A 16,041-nucleotide genomic window follows, 5' to 3' on the forward strand; every position below is an offset into this window, starting at 1 on the left:
GATGCCCCCCAACTCACCTGCACCATGCCTTTTGGTATGGGGGGCAGGGATGAGGCGGTAACAGAGAACCCGCCATGTCCCTGCCTCCCCCACTCCCTCCTGGTGATCCCTTGCAGGTGTGCCCTCCTGCCGTGCCCCCAGCCCCGATCTGCTGTGCCCCCTCAGCCATGCTCCCTGCTCACCCCATAGTGCAGCCCCACGGTGCCCCACCCCCAGCCCACCCCAGGGTGTCCCCTGTCCCCCAGTGCCCCCCGTGGTGCCCCCTGGCCCCACACCCTCTGCCCTCCACAGCCCTCATGGTGCCCTCTGCCCCCACACCCTCTGCCCCCCACAGCCCCCATGGTGCCCCCTGCCCCCACACCGTCTGCCCCCCCAGTGCCCCAATGCTGCCCCACATCCAGTACCGAGGTAGGCAGAGTCGGGGGTGGCGCGCAGGCTCTGGGTGGGCGAGCGGGCGCTCAGGCTGTGGGTGGGCGAGCCGGGCAGGCTGTCGCTGGAGGAGAGCGAGCGGCTGAGCGAGGAGAGGCTGCGGCTGGTGTGGAGCAAGTTGGCTTGTTTGGTGATTTTCCGGAAGAGCGAGCTGCGCTTCTTGCTGCGGGGAGAGGATCAGTGCTGGGGGGGATCCCCCAGCACCCCTCCTTCCCCCAGGCCCCCCTCCTGTTCCCCTCGCTCCCCTCCTTCCCCTGCCTCGGCACCCCTCCTGTCCCCCCCAGCACCTCTCTTCCCCCAGCCCCCGCTCCTGTCCCCCCCAGCACCCCTCCTTCCCCCGCGTCGGCACCCCCTGCTGTGCCCCCCACCCCAGCACCCCTCCTTCCCCCGGCCCCAGTACCCCTTCCTGCCCCCTGCCACCCCGGCACCCCTTCCTGCCCCCAACCCAAGGACCCCTCCCCCCCGCCCCAGCGTCCCCTCCTGTCCCCCCTCCCCAGGCACCCCTTCCTGCCCCCCACCTCTCCTGCCCCTCCTTGCTGACACTCCTCTTGTTCCTCCGCGCCATCTTGGATTTGTAGCTGCTCTTGCGGGCTGGCCCGACGCGGATGGACGTGTTCTCGAAGGGCGTCGTGGTCACCATCACTTTGTTCCCGCTCTGCATGAGAGATGGGCCACGTGAGTGTGGGGGAGCAGGAAACAACCCCCCCCGCCCCATCCACATTAGCCAAGGCCTGCCTCCGGCCCGGGGCCATGTGGGCGGCACCTGGGGGCACAGTTGGGCTCCATGCGCAACGGTGGGGCAGGGGCTTGGCATCAGGCCCCTGTCCCAGCATGCACTGCTCCCCGGCAGGGCACGAGGCCCCTGTCCCAGCATGCACTGCTTCCAGGCAGGCGTGAGGCCCCTTTCCCAGCATGCACCACTGCCCAATGGGGTGCAAGGCCCCTGTCCCAGCATGCACCACTCCCCAACACTTACCTTCAAGATGAGCTCTACCACCTCCGTGTGCACCAGCCCGTGCACCGGCTCCCCGTTGACGTGGGTGATGAGGTCCCCGGCGCAGAGACCCGCCTCGTGGGCAGGGCCCCCCTCCTCCACATGCTGCCGGGCAGGGGGCAGGTGTCAGGGCTGGCCCGTGCTGCTTACCCACAATGCAACGCCCCAACCAAAGGCGCAGGGCCCCTCCCAGAATGCAACACTCTACCCAGCGCTTTAGAGCCTTTACCCACAATGCACCTCCCCCGCCCAAGGATGGTGTTAGAGCTGTACCCGAATGCCCTGCCCCCAGCCTTTCCCAGCATGCCCTGCCCCCAAGTGGGCACAAGACCCCTCTCCCAGTATACCCTGCTCCCCTGTGGGGTGTAAGATCCCTTTCACAGCATGCACTGCCCCCCATGGGACACGGGGCCCCTCGCCCGGCCCGCACTGCCCCCCATGGGGCATGAAGCCCCTCGCCCAGCCCACACTACCCCCCATGGGGCATGAAGCCCCTCACCCGGCCTGCACTGCCCCCTATGGGGCAAGGGGCCCCTCGCCCAGCCCGCACTGCCCCCCATGGGGCACATAGCCCCTTGCCCGGCCCGCACTGCCCCCCATGGGCGCGGGGCCCCTCGCCCGGCCGGGCCGTACCCAGACGATGTGGTGCACGCTGTAGACATCGCTGTCGCCCATGTAGACGCGGATGGCACGCAGCGTGAAGCCGTACTTCTTGCCAGAGCGCTGGATTGTGATGGGCGAGCGCAGGATGGTGACGGCGGGCGAGTAGTCACGGCTCGGCGAGGAGTCCCGCGAGGATGGGTTGGAGGAGAGGGAGCGGGGCGACATGGGGCTGGCCAGGGGGGAGCTGCCATGCTGTTCCACTGCAGAGAGACAGGGTGAGTGAGACCAGCATGGTCCCCCTGGGGCCCTGCCAAGAGAATCCAGGAATCCTGAGCCCCAGCCTCCCTGTTCTAACCAATAGGCCCCACTCCCGTCCGAGAGCCAGGGACTGAACCCAGGAGTCCTGCTCTCCAGGGTGCAGGACCTCTGGGAATCATGACAGGCAGCTTGGTGGGGTTAGGCGGTATCAGTGGGGGGTACCCGTGGGGATCGTGATGGACAAAGCGGGGGGATCCGGGGGGTAGCTGTGAGGATCATGACGGACAGGGCAGAGATATCTGGGAGGTACCTGTGAGGATCATGACGGACAGGTCAGGGGGAACCGGGGGGCTACCTGTGGGGATCATGACGGACAGGGCTGGGGGGTACCTGGGGGATTGTGACAGACAGGGCAGGGGGAGGCCAGGGGGGTATCTGTGGGGATCGTGACAGACAGGGCCGGGGGGGTCCTCTGGTGATCATGACAGGCAGCTTGGTGGGGTTAGGAGGTATCAGTGGGGGGGTATCTGCGGGGATTGTGAAGGACAGGGCAGGGGGGCCGGGAGGAAACTGTGGGGATCGCGACAGACAAGGCAGGGGGGCCGGGGGGTACCTGTGGGGATCGCGATGGACACGGCAGGGGAGTTAGGAGGGATCAGTGGGGGGCTACCTGTGGGGATTGTGACAGACAGGGCTGGGGGGTACCTGTGGGGATCGTGACGGACAGGGCGGGGGGGCCGGAGGGTACCTGTGGGGATCGTGAAGGACAGGGCGGGGGGGGCCGGGAGGTAACTGTGGGGATCACGACGGACAGGGCAGGGGGACCGGGGGGTACCTGTGGGGATCGCGATGGACAGGGCGGGGGAGTTAGGAGGGATCAGTGGGGGGGTATCTGTGGGGATCGTGACGGACAGGGCTGGGGAGTACCTGTGGGGATCATGACGGACAGGGCGGTGGCCGAGGCAGACTTGATGACCTTGCCCCCCGCCCGGGCGCTGCGCCGCTCGCCCGCCGACTCTCCAGACAGCTGCTGGTGCCGGGCGCGGCGTAGAACCAGGTCGCTGGTGGCCTTGGGGGTCTGGGGGTCCGTGTCCTTCGGGGCCTGGGCGTCGCCCCCTTTCACTCTATCGCCTGCGGGGAGAGACAGAGCAACGGGGTGGGGGGGCACAGGAGGGTCTCAGCCTCCTCCCTGGTACCCCTGCCGCCTGGGGGTGGGGACATGGGGCAGGGCAGCCCATGGCTCCTTACCCAGAATGCACCTCTCCACCCCACACAATGGTGGCACCATTACCCAGCATGCACTGCTCCCTCAGCAGGGACTTTGGGGGTCCTTTTCCAGAATGCACCTCTCTCTGACCCCCCGTTACATAGAGCTGGTACCCACAATATACTGCCCCCCCCAAAGCTTTCCAGCCTGTTACCCAGCATGCACCTCCCCCTGCTCTGCCTAGTGGGGCCAATGAGCGGGGGCAATTACCCAGGGTGAGGGGGAAGTTACCCTGGGGGCGGAATGCCACATTTAACCCTTTGCCTGGCTCCCCTCCCGCCTTGCTGGGAGCCCCAGGTCCTACCCACCAGCCTCGGCGTCCCTGAGGGCAGCGGGGTCTCTGGCTCCCCCCGCGCTCCCCTCCTTGCCCTCGGCCTGGGGGGCAGCTGTGGGGCCACCATTCTCCCTGGCGGGGCCCCTGGCCCGGGACTCGTCATCGTCCTCCAGCGGCGCAGCGAAGCGGCTGGTGTCCATGAGCGCAGAGAAGCGGCGCCGGGCGCCCAGCGGGGGGCTCGACTCACTCTCCAGGTACGTGTACTCCGAGGCCGAGAGGCGCTTCCTGCGGCACACACACGGGGTGAGCGGGTGAGGCCCCAAGGCCCTCCCGGAGCCAGGAGAGAACCCAGGAGCCCTGGCTCCCAGCCCCTCTGCTCTAACCACTAGCTGCCTTCCCAGAGCTGGGAATAGAACCCAGGAGTCCTGGCTCCCAGCCCCCCTGCTCTAACCACTAGACCCCCTGCCTTCCCGGAGCTGGGAATAGAACCCAGGAGTCCTGGCTCCCAGCCCCCCTGCTCTAACCACTAGCTGCCTTCCCAGAGCTGGGAATAGAACCCAGGAGTCCTGGCTCCCAGCCCCCCTGCTCTAACCACTAGACCCCCTGCCTTCCCGGAGCTGGGAATAGAACCCAGGAGTCCTGGCTCCCAGCCCCCCTGCTCTAACCACTAGCTGCCTTCCCAGAGCTGGGAATAGAACCCAGGAGTCCTGGCTCCCAGCCCCCCTGCTCTAACCACTAGACCCCCTGCCTTCCCGGAGCTGGGAATAGAACCCAGGAGTCCTGGCTCCCAGCCCCCCTGCTCTAACCACTAGCTGCCTTCCCAGAGCTGGGAATAGAACCCAGGAGTCCTGGCTCCCAGCCCCCCTGCTCTAACCACTAGACCCCCTGCCTTCCCGGAGCTGGGAATAGAACCCAGGAGTCCTGGCTCCCAGCCCCCCTGCTCTAACCACTAGACCCACTGCCTTCCCGGAGCTGGGAATAGATCCCAGGAGTCCTGGCTCCCAGCCCCCCTGCTCTAACCACTAGCTGCCTTCCCAGAGCTGGGAATAGAACCCAGGAGTCCTGGCTCCCAGCCCCCCTGCTCTAACCACTAGACCCCCTGCCTTCCCGGAGCTGGGAATAGAACCCAGGAGTCCTGGCTCCCAGCCCCCCTGCTCTAACCACTAGACCCCCTGCCTTCCCGGAGCTGGGAATAGAACCCAGGAGTCCTGGCTCCCAGCCCCCCTGCTCTAACCACTAGCTGCCTTCCCAGAGCTGGGAATAGAACCCAGGAATCCTGGCTCCCAGCCCCCCTGCTCTAACCACTAGACCCCCTGCCTTCCTGGAGCCAGCCTCTGCCAGAAGGTCTCTGGGACTGTCCCAGCAGGGGGCGCTGCAGGCTGGGATGAACTGAGGTTTCTGGGGGAGAGCCTGCCCAGCCCCCTCCTGTCCCCCTTCACCCCTCCAGGGAGCCCCCCCAGTCACCCCTCCAGGGACCCCCCCCTCACAGCTCCGGGGAGCCCCTCCCCACTCACAGCTCGGGGGAGCCGCTGCGCCAGCTCTTGTCCCGCAGGGTGAAGCTGCCCAGGCTGTCGCGCTTGCTGAGCTTCTCGTCCTTGTGCTTGTTGCTCTGGTCCCGCTTGGGGACGCCCGGGCCCTTGGGCTCGTGCTGGGAGAGGTGCTCCATGCTGCTGTACACCTGGGGGGGGCGAGGGTCAGGGCAGGCGCCGCCAGCCCCCTGGATCGCACACGTGCCGCCGGCCGCACGGCTTGCACACGCTCCCCCAGCCCCCTTGATCGCACACGCATTACCGGCCCCACGGATCACACACGCTGCCAGCCCCCTGGATCGCACACACACCACCAGCCGCATGGCTTGCACACGCACCGCCGGCCGCATGGCTTGCACACGCTCCCTCAGCCCCCTGGATCGCACATGCACCACCGGCCCTACTGATTGCACACGCATTGTAGGCCCCAAGGATCACACATGCTGCCAGCCCCCTGGATCGCACACATACCACCAGCCGCACGGCTTGCACACGCTCCCTCAGCCCCCTGGATCACACACGCGCCGCCGGCCCTACTGATCGCATATGCGCCACTGGCCACAAGGCTTGCACACACGCCGCTGGCCCCACTGATCGCACACGCACTGTCGGCCCCAAGGATCGCACACACACCGCTGGTCGCACGGCTCACACATGCACCGCCGGCCACTCGACTCGCACACACTCCCCCAGCCCCATGGATCACACACGCCACCGGCCCCACAGCTAACACACGTGCCACCAGCCCCACGGATCGCACACACGCCCCAGACTCATGGCTTGCACACACACCACCAGCCCCACGACTTGCACACACGTTCCTGGTCCCACAGATCTTATATGTGTCCCCAGACCCACGGCTCACACACACGCCTCTGGCCCCATGGATCACACACATGGCCCCACAGATCGCACATATGCCATGGATCACACACGTGTCCCTAGCCCATGGATCCCACCCACGGACCTGGCCCCACAGATACAGCACCCATGTATCCAAGTCCAACAGCTCACATAGGTCCCATGCATCACACACACCACACAGGGCGCACACACACAAACTCATCCTGCACAGCCACTGCTGCAGGTACCCCAGATGGGGCAGCCCTTTGCCCTCGGTGTTACGGGGTCCCACCTTGCTGAACCTGGGGGAGCAGGACGAGAACTGCCGGATTTCCACCGGCTCATCCTCCGTTGTGTCGTCATCGTCATAGGAGTTGATGTGGTGATACTTGTCCGAACGAGCTGCAGGGGGAAGGGAGCTAGTAATAAACAGCCCCTGCGCCCCACCCCAGAGGTGGCTGCATCTCAACACTGGATGTGGGGTCCCCATATACACAGCCCCCCACCCCATCCCACCCTAGAGGTGGCTGCATCTCAACACCGGATGTGGGGTCCCCTTATACACAACCCCCCACCCCACCCCAGAGGGGGTCCCTGATCCTGCCATTCATTCCCTGCTGCTCAAGTGCCCCCCCCCCAGCACAATGAGTTTGCAGGCTCTCAGCACGGCTCCCAGCAGGCCGGGCACCCATGGCACAGAACTCCCCTCCCCCGACTGGCGTTAATGGCACCCCAGAGAGACTAGGGATTGAATAGGCCATGGAGACCGAGGTCCCTTCTGCCCCTGGCCAGAGCCGCTGCCCGTGGGCATGGAGCGTGGGCAGCTTGCCAAGCCACTGACTAGGCAGAGAACACCAGGCCCAAACCCCCTTTAAAAGAAATGGGATGTAGAACCCCCTGGTGGCAGCATGGAAGATTGACCCCCCCCCGCCCTGCCAGAGCTGGGGATAGAACCCAAGAGTCCTGGCTTCCAGCCCCCCTGCTCTAACCACTAGACCCCACTCCCCTCCCAGAGCTGGGGATAGAACCCAGGAGTCCTGGCTCCCAGCCTCCCCCGCTCTAACCACTAGAGCCCGCTCCCCCCCAGAGCTGGGGATAGAACCCAGGAGTCCTGACTCCCAGCCTCCCCTGCTCTAACCACTAGAGCCCGCTCCCCCCCAGAGCCAGGAGAGAACCTGAGCCCCCAGACCCATGGCTCTAGCTACACAAGTCTCCTGAGCTCCAGACCCCAGGCTGGCTCATGCTTCGGCCATGGCAGGCTGCCTTGGCAGTGCCCTTGGTGGGGAGGGGTGGGCAGGAGCGGGGGGCATGGGGGGTGGCACTTGCTGTCGAAGTAGCTGGTGTCCTCCTCCGACTCCAGGTGGGGGATGAACTCGGCTTTCTGGCGCAGCAGCCCTGCCCAGTCAAGCTCCTTGAAGAAGTTGTGTTGCTTCACCTCGAACGCGCCACCTGCGGAGACCAACCCCCACCAGGGCGGGGTGTCAGGGAGGGGGAGCCCGGGGAGCAGGGCCCTTGGCTGGGGGCAGGCAGAGCTGCTTGGGCCCACGGCTGCTGGGCACCAGCCCGGCTATAGTGGCCAAAGGCTGCCATCAGCACCGGGGCACTGGAAGTGGGGGCGGGCACCTGGGGGGGAGGGGCTCTGGGGCATCAGAGATGCGGGGGGCATAAGGTTGGGGGGGAGGAGTTCTTGGGTGTCAGAGATGTAGGGGGCACAAGCCTGGGGGGAGGGGCTCTGGGGCATCAGAGATGCGGGGGGCACAAGGCTGGGGGTTACACCACGGCATTAGCTGAGCGGGGCCCATGGCTGTAGCAGGTCCATGGTGCAATGGTCCTGGCCCCGGGCCCAAGAGCCCGTCCCCAGCTGGGCCCTGTGGGGGGGGGCAGCTTCTTACCGGCCCCCAGGCGGACGAGCGGGTCGGTCTGCAGCAGGCAGGAGACGAGGTGTTGGACGTCCATGGGCAGGGCCTCCTCCCCATCCGGCCACAGGATGTCGTCTGGGGAGAGGGTTAGATGGGGGCAGGGTCAGAGTTGGACCCCAAACTCAGCCCCACCCCCAAACTCAGCCCCACCCCAACCCTTCCCCAAACTCAGCCCCACCCCTGACCCTTCCCCCCCAACTCAGCCCCACCCCCAACATTTCCCCCTCAACTCAACCCCACCCCCACCCTTCCCCCCAAATTCAGCCCCACCCCCAACCTTTCCCCCCCAATCTCAGCCCCATCCCCAGCCCTTCCCACCAAATTTACACTGTCCCCTCCATGAACCTGCCCTCAAACTTTCCCCCGGCCCGAGGATGTCTGTGCCCCCCGCGCCCCCACCTACCACTGATGACCTGCCCGAAGAGCTCCTCGGGGGTGTCCCCGAAGAAGGGCACGCAGCCCACCAGGAACTCGTACAGGATGATGCCCATGGCCCACCAGTCCACCGGCTTCCCGTAGCCCTGCCGCAGGATCACCTCGGGTGCGATGTACTCAGGAGTCCCGCACACCTGCCCGGGGGCGCCCATCAGTCCTCGGCTAGTGCCCCAGCCCCCCCTGAACCCCCCACCCCGTTAGCCCTCAGCTAGTGCCCCCAGCTCCCCATATACACTGAGCCCCATCAGCTCTGGCCTAATGCCCATCCCCTGCCTGATCCCCCCATCCCCCATCGGGGCCCCTGTAGCTCCACCCCTATGGCCCCACCCACTGCAGCCCATCCCCCATAGCCCCCCATCCCCTGCCCCATGGCCTCACCTGCTTGTCCAGGAACTCACGGGCATCCTTCTCGATGTGGCCCTCGTACAGGTTGGTCGTGAGGCTCATCAGCCCCATCTTGGAGAGGCCGAAGTCCGTCAGCTTGATGTGCCCCATGGAGGTGATGAGTAGGCTGGGGGGACAACGACAGGGAGCCCCTGAGAGCGGGGGCTGGGGAAGGGTGATTCTGGGGCCCCCACCCTGCTCCTGGGTCCCAGATCACCACATTGCATGGCCCACCGCATCCTTGGGAGGAGCTAGAGGTGGCCCCAGATGGGGCTGAGGGAGGTGGATGAAAGAGCAATGGAAGAAGCTGCCTCCTTTTGGGAATAGAACCCAGGAGTCCTGCCTCCCAGCCTCCCACTCTAGCCACTAGGCCCCACTCCCCTCCCAGAGCTGGGAATAAAACCCAGGAGTCCTGGCTATCAGCCCCCCACCCTGCTCTAACCACCAGACCCTACTCCCCTCCCAGAGCTGGGCAGAGAACCCAGGCATTCTGCTCCCTGCCCCACAGGCTCCGTACTTGTCGGGTTTGAGGTCGCGGTGGACAATGCCATAGTTGTGCAGATACTCCAGGGCCAGCACAGTCTCAGCGAAGTACATCCGTGCCAGCTCCACGGGCAGGGCCCCAATGTTCTTCAGCAGCGTGGCGCAGTCCCCACCTGCCAGGGGAGCCAGGGAGACCCTGTTTATCCTGGGAGGAAGGTTCCCCTTGTACCCCTAGAGCAGGGAGCTCCCGATTCTCGAGCCCTGCTGATGGTGGGGTGCATGGAGCCCCAGACCCTCTCCAGAAATCTCAGCGTCCAGTCCCAATGTACTTAGATACTCCTGGGGGAATTCTACACCACTGCACGTGAACATAATTCATCTGCCGTGCATATTTTTATTGTTTTCCAAAGAAAATAACTTCTGCTGGAAAGTTGCTGCGGTTCCACCTTTTGCCCACCAGAGGGTGCTGTGGTGCTAGAACAGAGCAGCTGCCCCCAGCCAGCCCCAGCTGCTGATCGGGAAGAGAAAGAGCCTGCAGTACCTTCTTCACCGCACCTCTCGGGCCTGGTCAGGAGACGGCGATATGGGGAGACAGACAGTGTTGGGCACATGGGGTTGCTGGGAGATCACAGAGAGGGAATCATAAAGACTAGTGGGGGAGGACGAGCTGGGGCAGGGGCTGAATGGGAGTGGAGGCACAGGGCCACAGGAGGAGGGGGTGCAGGGCCACATGGGGGAAGGGAGTTGACTGAGTGGGGACAGGAGGAGTGGTGCAGGGACACATGGGGATGGGGGGAAGGGGTGTCTGAGCGGGGGTGGAGGGATACATGGGGACAGGGGCTGATGAGCTTGATGAATGGGAGAGGCTACGGGTCATCCAGGGTGTGCATGGGGGAAGCTCCCCAACAATCCCTCCCCCCCCAAAAAACCACCCTGTTTCATACTTTTCCCACTCATATCCAACAACCCTCCAAGATCACACCCAGGCTCCTTCCCAGCAACGACTTCCCTCTCCCTCAGCTCCTCCGTTACCCCGACTCCCCCAAGCCTTTTGCACTGCTTCTAAGAGGTGTGGGAAATATGGTTCTGTACTGTAGTTAAAATGAATTATTACTCAGAGTTCTGTATTAATATGCCTAGTAAGGAATCTGCCAAACAACATTTCCTGACTCCTTTTTGTTGTCTGTATCGTTACAGACATACACACGGAGAGGTATTTTGAAATAACTTACCAAAATAATTGAAACTGGTGTGATTATATTGCGTTATTTTGACAAATGAAATATGCAGAATTTTGTAGAATTTTAAAATATTGTGTGCAGAATTTTAAATGTTTGGCGCAGAATTCACCCAGAAGTAACTAAAATAGCCTCTCGGTGATGTCGGGTTCTCACCATGGGAAGCCTGTGCCAGGAGGATGTGAGGCAAGGCATGCACGTGCAGCTTGGCATGTCACAACATCGCCCCAGTGAAATGCAAGATGGTGCTGTCACAACACACCACCATCCTGTCCCAAGACAATGGCACCCTGGCACGCCACAGTGCCGACCCGTCACGATACCACACAAATCTACCCAGTCGGGACACGACACTGCCCCATGATGCCACAATGCCCCCCTGCCACTCTAAACCACGGCACCGTTAGGACAGAACACGGCCCTGTTGTGACACAGCAATGCCATGTCCTGCCACGAGTGTTCCCTGGCCTGATAAGGCACTGCCCTGTCATGACGCAACATCTCCCCATCACATCCCCTCATTGCAATACAACTCCACCCCGTTGAGATGCAATGCAGACCCTGCTCCGTCATGACCCAATGTCACTCTGTCCCAACACCCATCCCCCTGCCATGACATGGCATCACCCCGCTGTGCAGTCAGCACATCATGCCACGCCACCATGTCATGCTGCGCCATCCTGCAGAGGCTGAATGCCCCAACACACCACCACGTCATGACACGTCCCATCATACAGAGACAGCCTGGCCCGACACACCACCACCATGTCGTGGCCACGTCACTGCGCAGAGAGGGCAGGTCACAAGATGACACCAGCATGCTGGGACGTGTCACATTGCTACGCAGAAGGGGCACCTCACAACACAACGCCACTGTGTTGTGACACGACACACTGCTAAGGAACCCTACCACATCACAACACACCACCACCATGTTGTGACACAACACACAGCTCCATCACGTCATAACAGAACACACTGCTAAGCAGCTCCACCACATCATGACCCAACACCACCACGTTGTGACACAACACACTGCTTCGCCATGTCACAACACACTGCTAGGCAGCTCCACCACATCACAACACAACACCACCGTGTCATGACACAACACACTGCTAGGAAGCTCTACCATGTTACGACACCACCATGTTGTGACACAACACACTGCTAGGCAGCCCCACCATATCACAACACAACGCCATGAGGTTGTGACATGACACACGCTAGCCAGCCCCACCAAGGTGTGACAGTGCTGGATGGGCAGCAGAGCCAGTTTCAGGACTGCCATCGGTGTCCCCTCCCAAGGCAGGCCGTGCCGTGGCCCCCCACCCCAGGCGTGCCCCCCAGCCCGCCGTACCTTCCACGTACTCCATGACCATGCAGAGGTGGCGCTTGGTCTCAAAGGAGCAGAACATGCTGACCACGAAGGGGTTCTCGGCGAAGGTGAGGATGTCCCGCTCCACGAAGGCCTGCTGGATCTGGTTCCGCAGAATCAGGTTCTGCTTGTTGATCCTCTTCATGGCAAAGCGCTGCCGGGTCTCCTTGTGCCGCACCAAGTACACGGCCCTGAAACACAGAGCAGCGCTCGGCTCCGGCCCCAGCCACTGGTGCCAGGTGTGGACCCTGGAGTCCTGGCGCCAACCTCCCACCTCCCAATTTTAACTGCTCCCCTCCTGGGGCTGGCACAAGAACCCAGGAGTCCTGGAGCCAACCCCCCACTCCCCAACTCTAACTGCTCCCCTCCCAAGGCTGGAGTGAGAACCCAGGAGTCCTGGCACCAACCTCCCAGCCCCCAACTCTGACCGCTCCCCTCCCAGGGCTGGCGCGAGAATCCAGGAGTCCTGGAGCCAACCCCTCCAACTCTGACCACTCCCCTCCCAGGGCTGGCGCGAGAACCCAGGAGTCCTGGAGCCAACCCCCCAACTCTGACCGCTCCCCTCCCAGGGCTGGCGTGAGAACCCAGGAGTCCTGGAGCCAACCCCTCCAACTCTGACCGCTCCCCTCCTAGGGCTGGCGCGAGAACCCAGGAGTCCTGGAGCCAACCCCCACAACTCTGACCGCTCCCCTCCGAGGGCTGGCGTGAGAACCCAGGAGTCCTCGAGCCAACCCCCCAACTCTGACCGCTCCCCTCCCAGGGCTGGCGCGAGAACCTGGGCTGACTCCCAGTCCTCCCCACTCTAACCACTCAACCTCACTGCTGCCTCGGAGCTGGGATAGAACCCAGGAGTCCAGGGTTCTCCCTTCCCCCCCTCCAAGTCTCCGTGAGGCTGGGGGCGGGTTTGGGGGTGCTGATCCCTTTCTGAGAGCAGTGGGGCTGTGAGGGGAGGAGCTGGATCTCTCCTGCCTCCCCCCGACCCCCAAGGGGTGCAGGCCAATCCCGCAGGAGGGGAACCAGGTCAGGGATCAGCCCCTCCCTCAACATTCTCTCACCCATAGGCTCCATTGCTAATAAGTTTGATGGTTTCAAAGTCCCCTTCTCCGGGTGGTTTCTTGTGTTTCAGGGCAGCTCCCCGGCCCTGGAATAAATCATACACATCACTGAGGGTGGGGGTGGGAAAGGGGGAGCCCCCATCCCCCAGATCCACCCCCCATGTCAGCCCTCAGGCTCCACCAGCTCCCAGCCCCCTGCTCTAACCACTAGACCCCAACCTCCCAGAGCACCAGGTACCTGGTGTTCCCATGCTGGGCTACCACCAGCCAGGGCAGACTCGGCTTAGCGGCTGGGCACAGGGGGCTGGGGGTTGTGTTTGTGCGTGTAGCTGTGGGGCTCGGTGTCCCTGGTGGAGTGGGTCTATGGGGTGTGTTGTTTCTGGGTCTTTGTATCTATGTGTGCGTGTCTGTGTCTGTGTCCAGAGTGTGTGTTGCTTCTGGGGTTGTGTATCGGTGTGTCTCTCTCTGGGTGGGTAGGTGTTTCTGTAGCTGTGTGTGTGTGTGTGTGTACAGTGTGTGTCTCTGGGGTGTGTGTGTGTTATTTCCAGGTTGTGCCCCTGTAGGGGGTGTGATTGTGGAGGGGGGATGGCTCTGTGGGGAGTGCTGTGTTTCAAGTGTTGTGTTCTGTGATGGAGGTGGCTCCACAGGGAGTGTGAATGTCTGTATGTGTGTGTCTGGGATGGGTTGTGTTGTTCCTGAGGTTGTGAAAAGTGTGCATCTCTGTATGGGGAGATGTTGTTTCTCAGGCTGTGTCCTTCTGGGGTGTGTAACTGTCGGCAGCGTTTGGTGTTGTTTGTTTCTGGGGCTGTGGCATGTGTGCCCATGAGGAGTGTGTTTCTGGAGTAGTGTGTCTCAGCAGGGGTGTTGTTCGGGGGGTCATTTCTCTGGAGCTGTGTGACGGTGGTGAGGGTGTCTCTCCAGGATAGGTTGTGTGGGTTGATTCTGGGGTTGTGTCCCTCTAGGGTTGTGTGATTGTGCTGCATGCTGCTCTGTGTGTGTCTGGGGTGGACTGTGTTGTTTTGAGGGTTGGTTCTCGGAGGGTGTGTGACAGGGAGGGGGGGTGTCTCCTGGGTGAGTTGTGTGTGTTGTTTCTGCGGTTGCCTGTGTGCGTGTTGTTTCTGGGGCTGTGTCCCTCTAGGTGTGTGTGATTGTGTTGCACACTGTGTGTGTTTCTCTGTAAACATGTACGGGAGCGTGCGGGTGTCTGGGCATTGTGTGGCTGTGTGGGCGTGCGGTTGTGTTGCCTCTGTTGTGCGTCTGTATCTCTAAGTGGGCAAATGCATTTGTGCGTTAACAAAACGCCCCAGATGGGGCCGCGGGGACCTACCCCACGCCCTTTGCCGTACTGCCACCCAGTGGGTCCCAGCGGGATTGCGCCCATTACAGCACCTCGGGCCAGGGCTCCCCCAGGGGACTGGGGCGGTTGACACACAGAAGGGCTGTTCCAATCCCCTCCAGTAGGCGGCAGTGGAATGGCGAGTCCCCCACATTATTATGGCCCCATCAGTAGAGATCCAGAGCTGTGGGGCACCAGACCCAGCCCTCAGATGCTGCCCACTCCCCACAGCTCGGAGCCCTGATGGCCGTGTGCTGTATGTATCCCGGGGTGGGGCACTTACCTCTGTGAACTCGTCTGTCTCGGGCGTGTTGGATCCACCGCTGTCGTGTTCCTCCAGATGCACCATGTCTGGGGGGGACATCGACTGAGGAGAGGGACCACGGGAGCCAACGAAGGAAGGGGGACGCGGGCAGCCACACACACACATGCACACGGACACACGGACAGCCATGGACATACACACAGGGATATACACGCACATTCAGTCCCAGACGAGGCAGGCACGTACACACGTGTGCATGCTAACATGAATGTAATCACGTATAAGCCCACACACAGATACATGCAGTCATACAGGCACACACATGCGGGTGCAAACACACATGCCATCATACATACACATATGCAGTCACACATATGCATGTAGACACATGCGCCGAGTTGCAAATACATGCGTGTTTTCAGACACCCACGTGAATGCTAACACACATGCAGTCATAGAAATGCAAGCACAGATGCATGCCTGCTAATGCACAGAGTCACACCCCCACATGCAATCACACACACACGTATATGATAACACACATACAGTTACACACACATGCAATAACACACACATGTGCATGCTAACACACATGCAGTCACACACCCACGTGCAATCTTACACACATGAATGCTAACACGCACAGTCACACACGCACCCGCAATCACACACACATGCATGCTAAGACACATGCATGCAATCACAGACACTTGTGCAATGGCAACACGCATGCTTGCTAGCACAGGCCTGGCTGCAGAGGGCACCGGCCCCACTCCCCTGCTGGGGTTACCTGTGAAGGGGTCGCGGGTGAGGCCCAGCTGGCTGATGATGTAGCGGGGGATGTCCGTCTTCATCAGGTGCCCCTCCTTGGCATGATCCTCAGCCGCCTCCAGCAGGTGGTAAAACTCCTCGGGGTTAAACTCCTGCAAGACGCCGGCAGGGCCACCCAGCCCCGTCACTAATGGGCAGGCAGGGGGGCCACACCCCCATATAGGGACCCTGCAGGCTGGGGAGACACCCCGGGGCTCCCTTTGTGTCCGAGAGCAGGCACTGGGGAGGGGTGCCCCAACTACGGATCTGCACACGGGGAGGGCTGTTACTAGGTCAGCGAGCAGGGTGGGGGTGGGAGCGGGACCCTGGGGCTCTGCCTACACACCCGTTCCTGCTGGCAGACCAGGGACTGCCAGCCGGGAGCACAGTGGGTGGGTGCTAGTGTTTGCATCAGTCTGTATGGGCATATCAGGGGTGGGTACATGAGTGAGTGTGTGTCAGGCAGTTCTGTGCATGTGTGTATCAGGTGTTTGTGCCTTTGTGTGTTTCAGGGGTGTGGGTGTGTCAGGTCAGGCCTTGC

General features: G+C 62.5%; 1 protein-coding gene across 1 annotated transcript in view; it reads right to left on the reverse strand.

Annotated features, from left to right (window-relative positions):
• Window positions 1-16,041, reverse strand: part of MAST1 (microtubule associated serine/threonine kinase 1) — a 35,531-nt gene that overhangs the window by 4,046 nt on the left and 15,444 nt on the right. Inside the window, 17 exon segments of the mRNA XM_038379186.2 lie at window positions 405-592; window positions 948-1,084; window positions 1,406-1,528; window positions 2,057-2,286; window positions 3,212-3,415; window positions 3,860-4,110; window positions 5,340-5,503; window positions 6,490-6,599; window positions 7,524-7,646; window positions 8,090-8,191; window positions 8,520-8,685; window positions 8,930-9,062; window positions 9,453-9,591; window positions 12,017-12,225; window positions 13,090-13,175; window positions 14,709-14,776; window positions 15,481-15,613. Coding sequence (XP_038235114.1) covers window positions 405-592; window positions 948-1,084; window positions 1,406-1,528; window positions 2,057-2,286; window positions 3,212-3,415; window positions 3,860-4,110; window positions 5,340-5,503; window positions 6,490-6,599; window positions 7,524-7,646; window positions 8,090-8,191; window positions 8,520-8,685; window positions 8,930-9,062; window positions 9,453-9,591; window positions 12,017-12,225; window positions 13,090-13,175; window positions 14,709-14,776; window positions 15,481-15,613 — 2,566 coding nt within the window.

The sequence above is a fragment of the Dermochelys coriacea genome, chromosome 20 (assembly GCF_009764565.3).
Source record: "Dermochelys coriacea isolate rDerCor1 chromosome 20, rDerCor1.pri.v4, whole genome shotgun sequence".
Taxonomy (NCBI): domain Eukaryota; kingdom Metazoa; phylum Chordata; order Testudines; family Dermochelyidae; genus Dermochelys; species Dermochelys coriacea.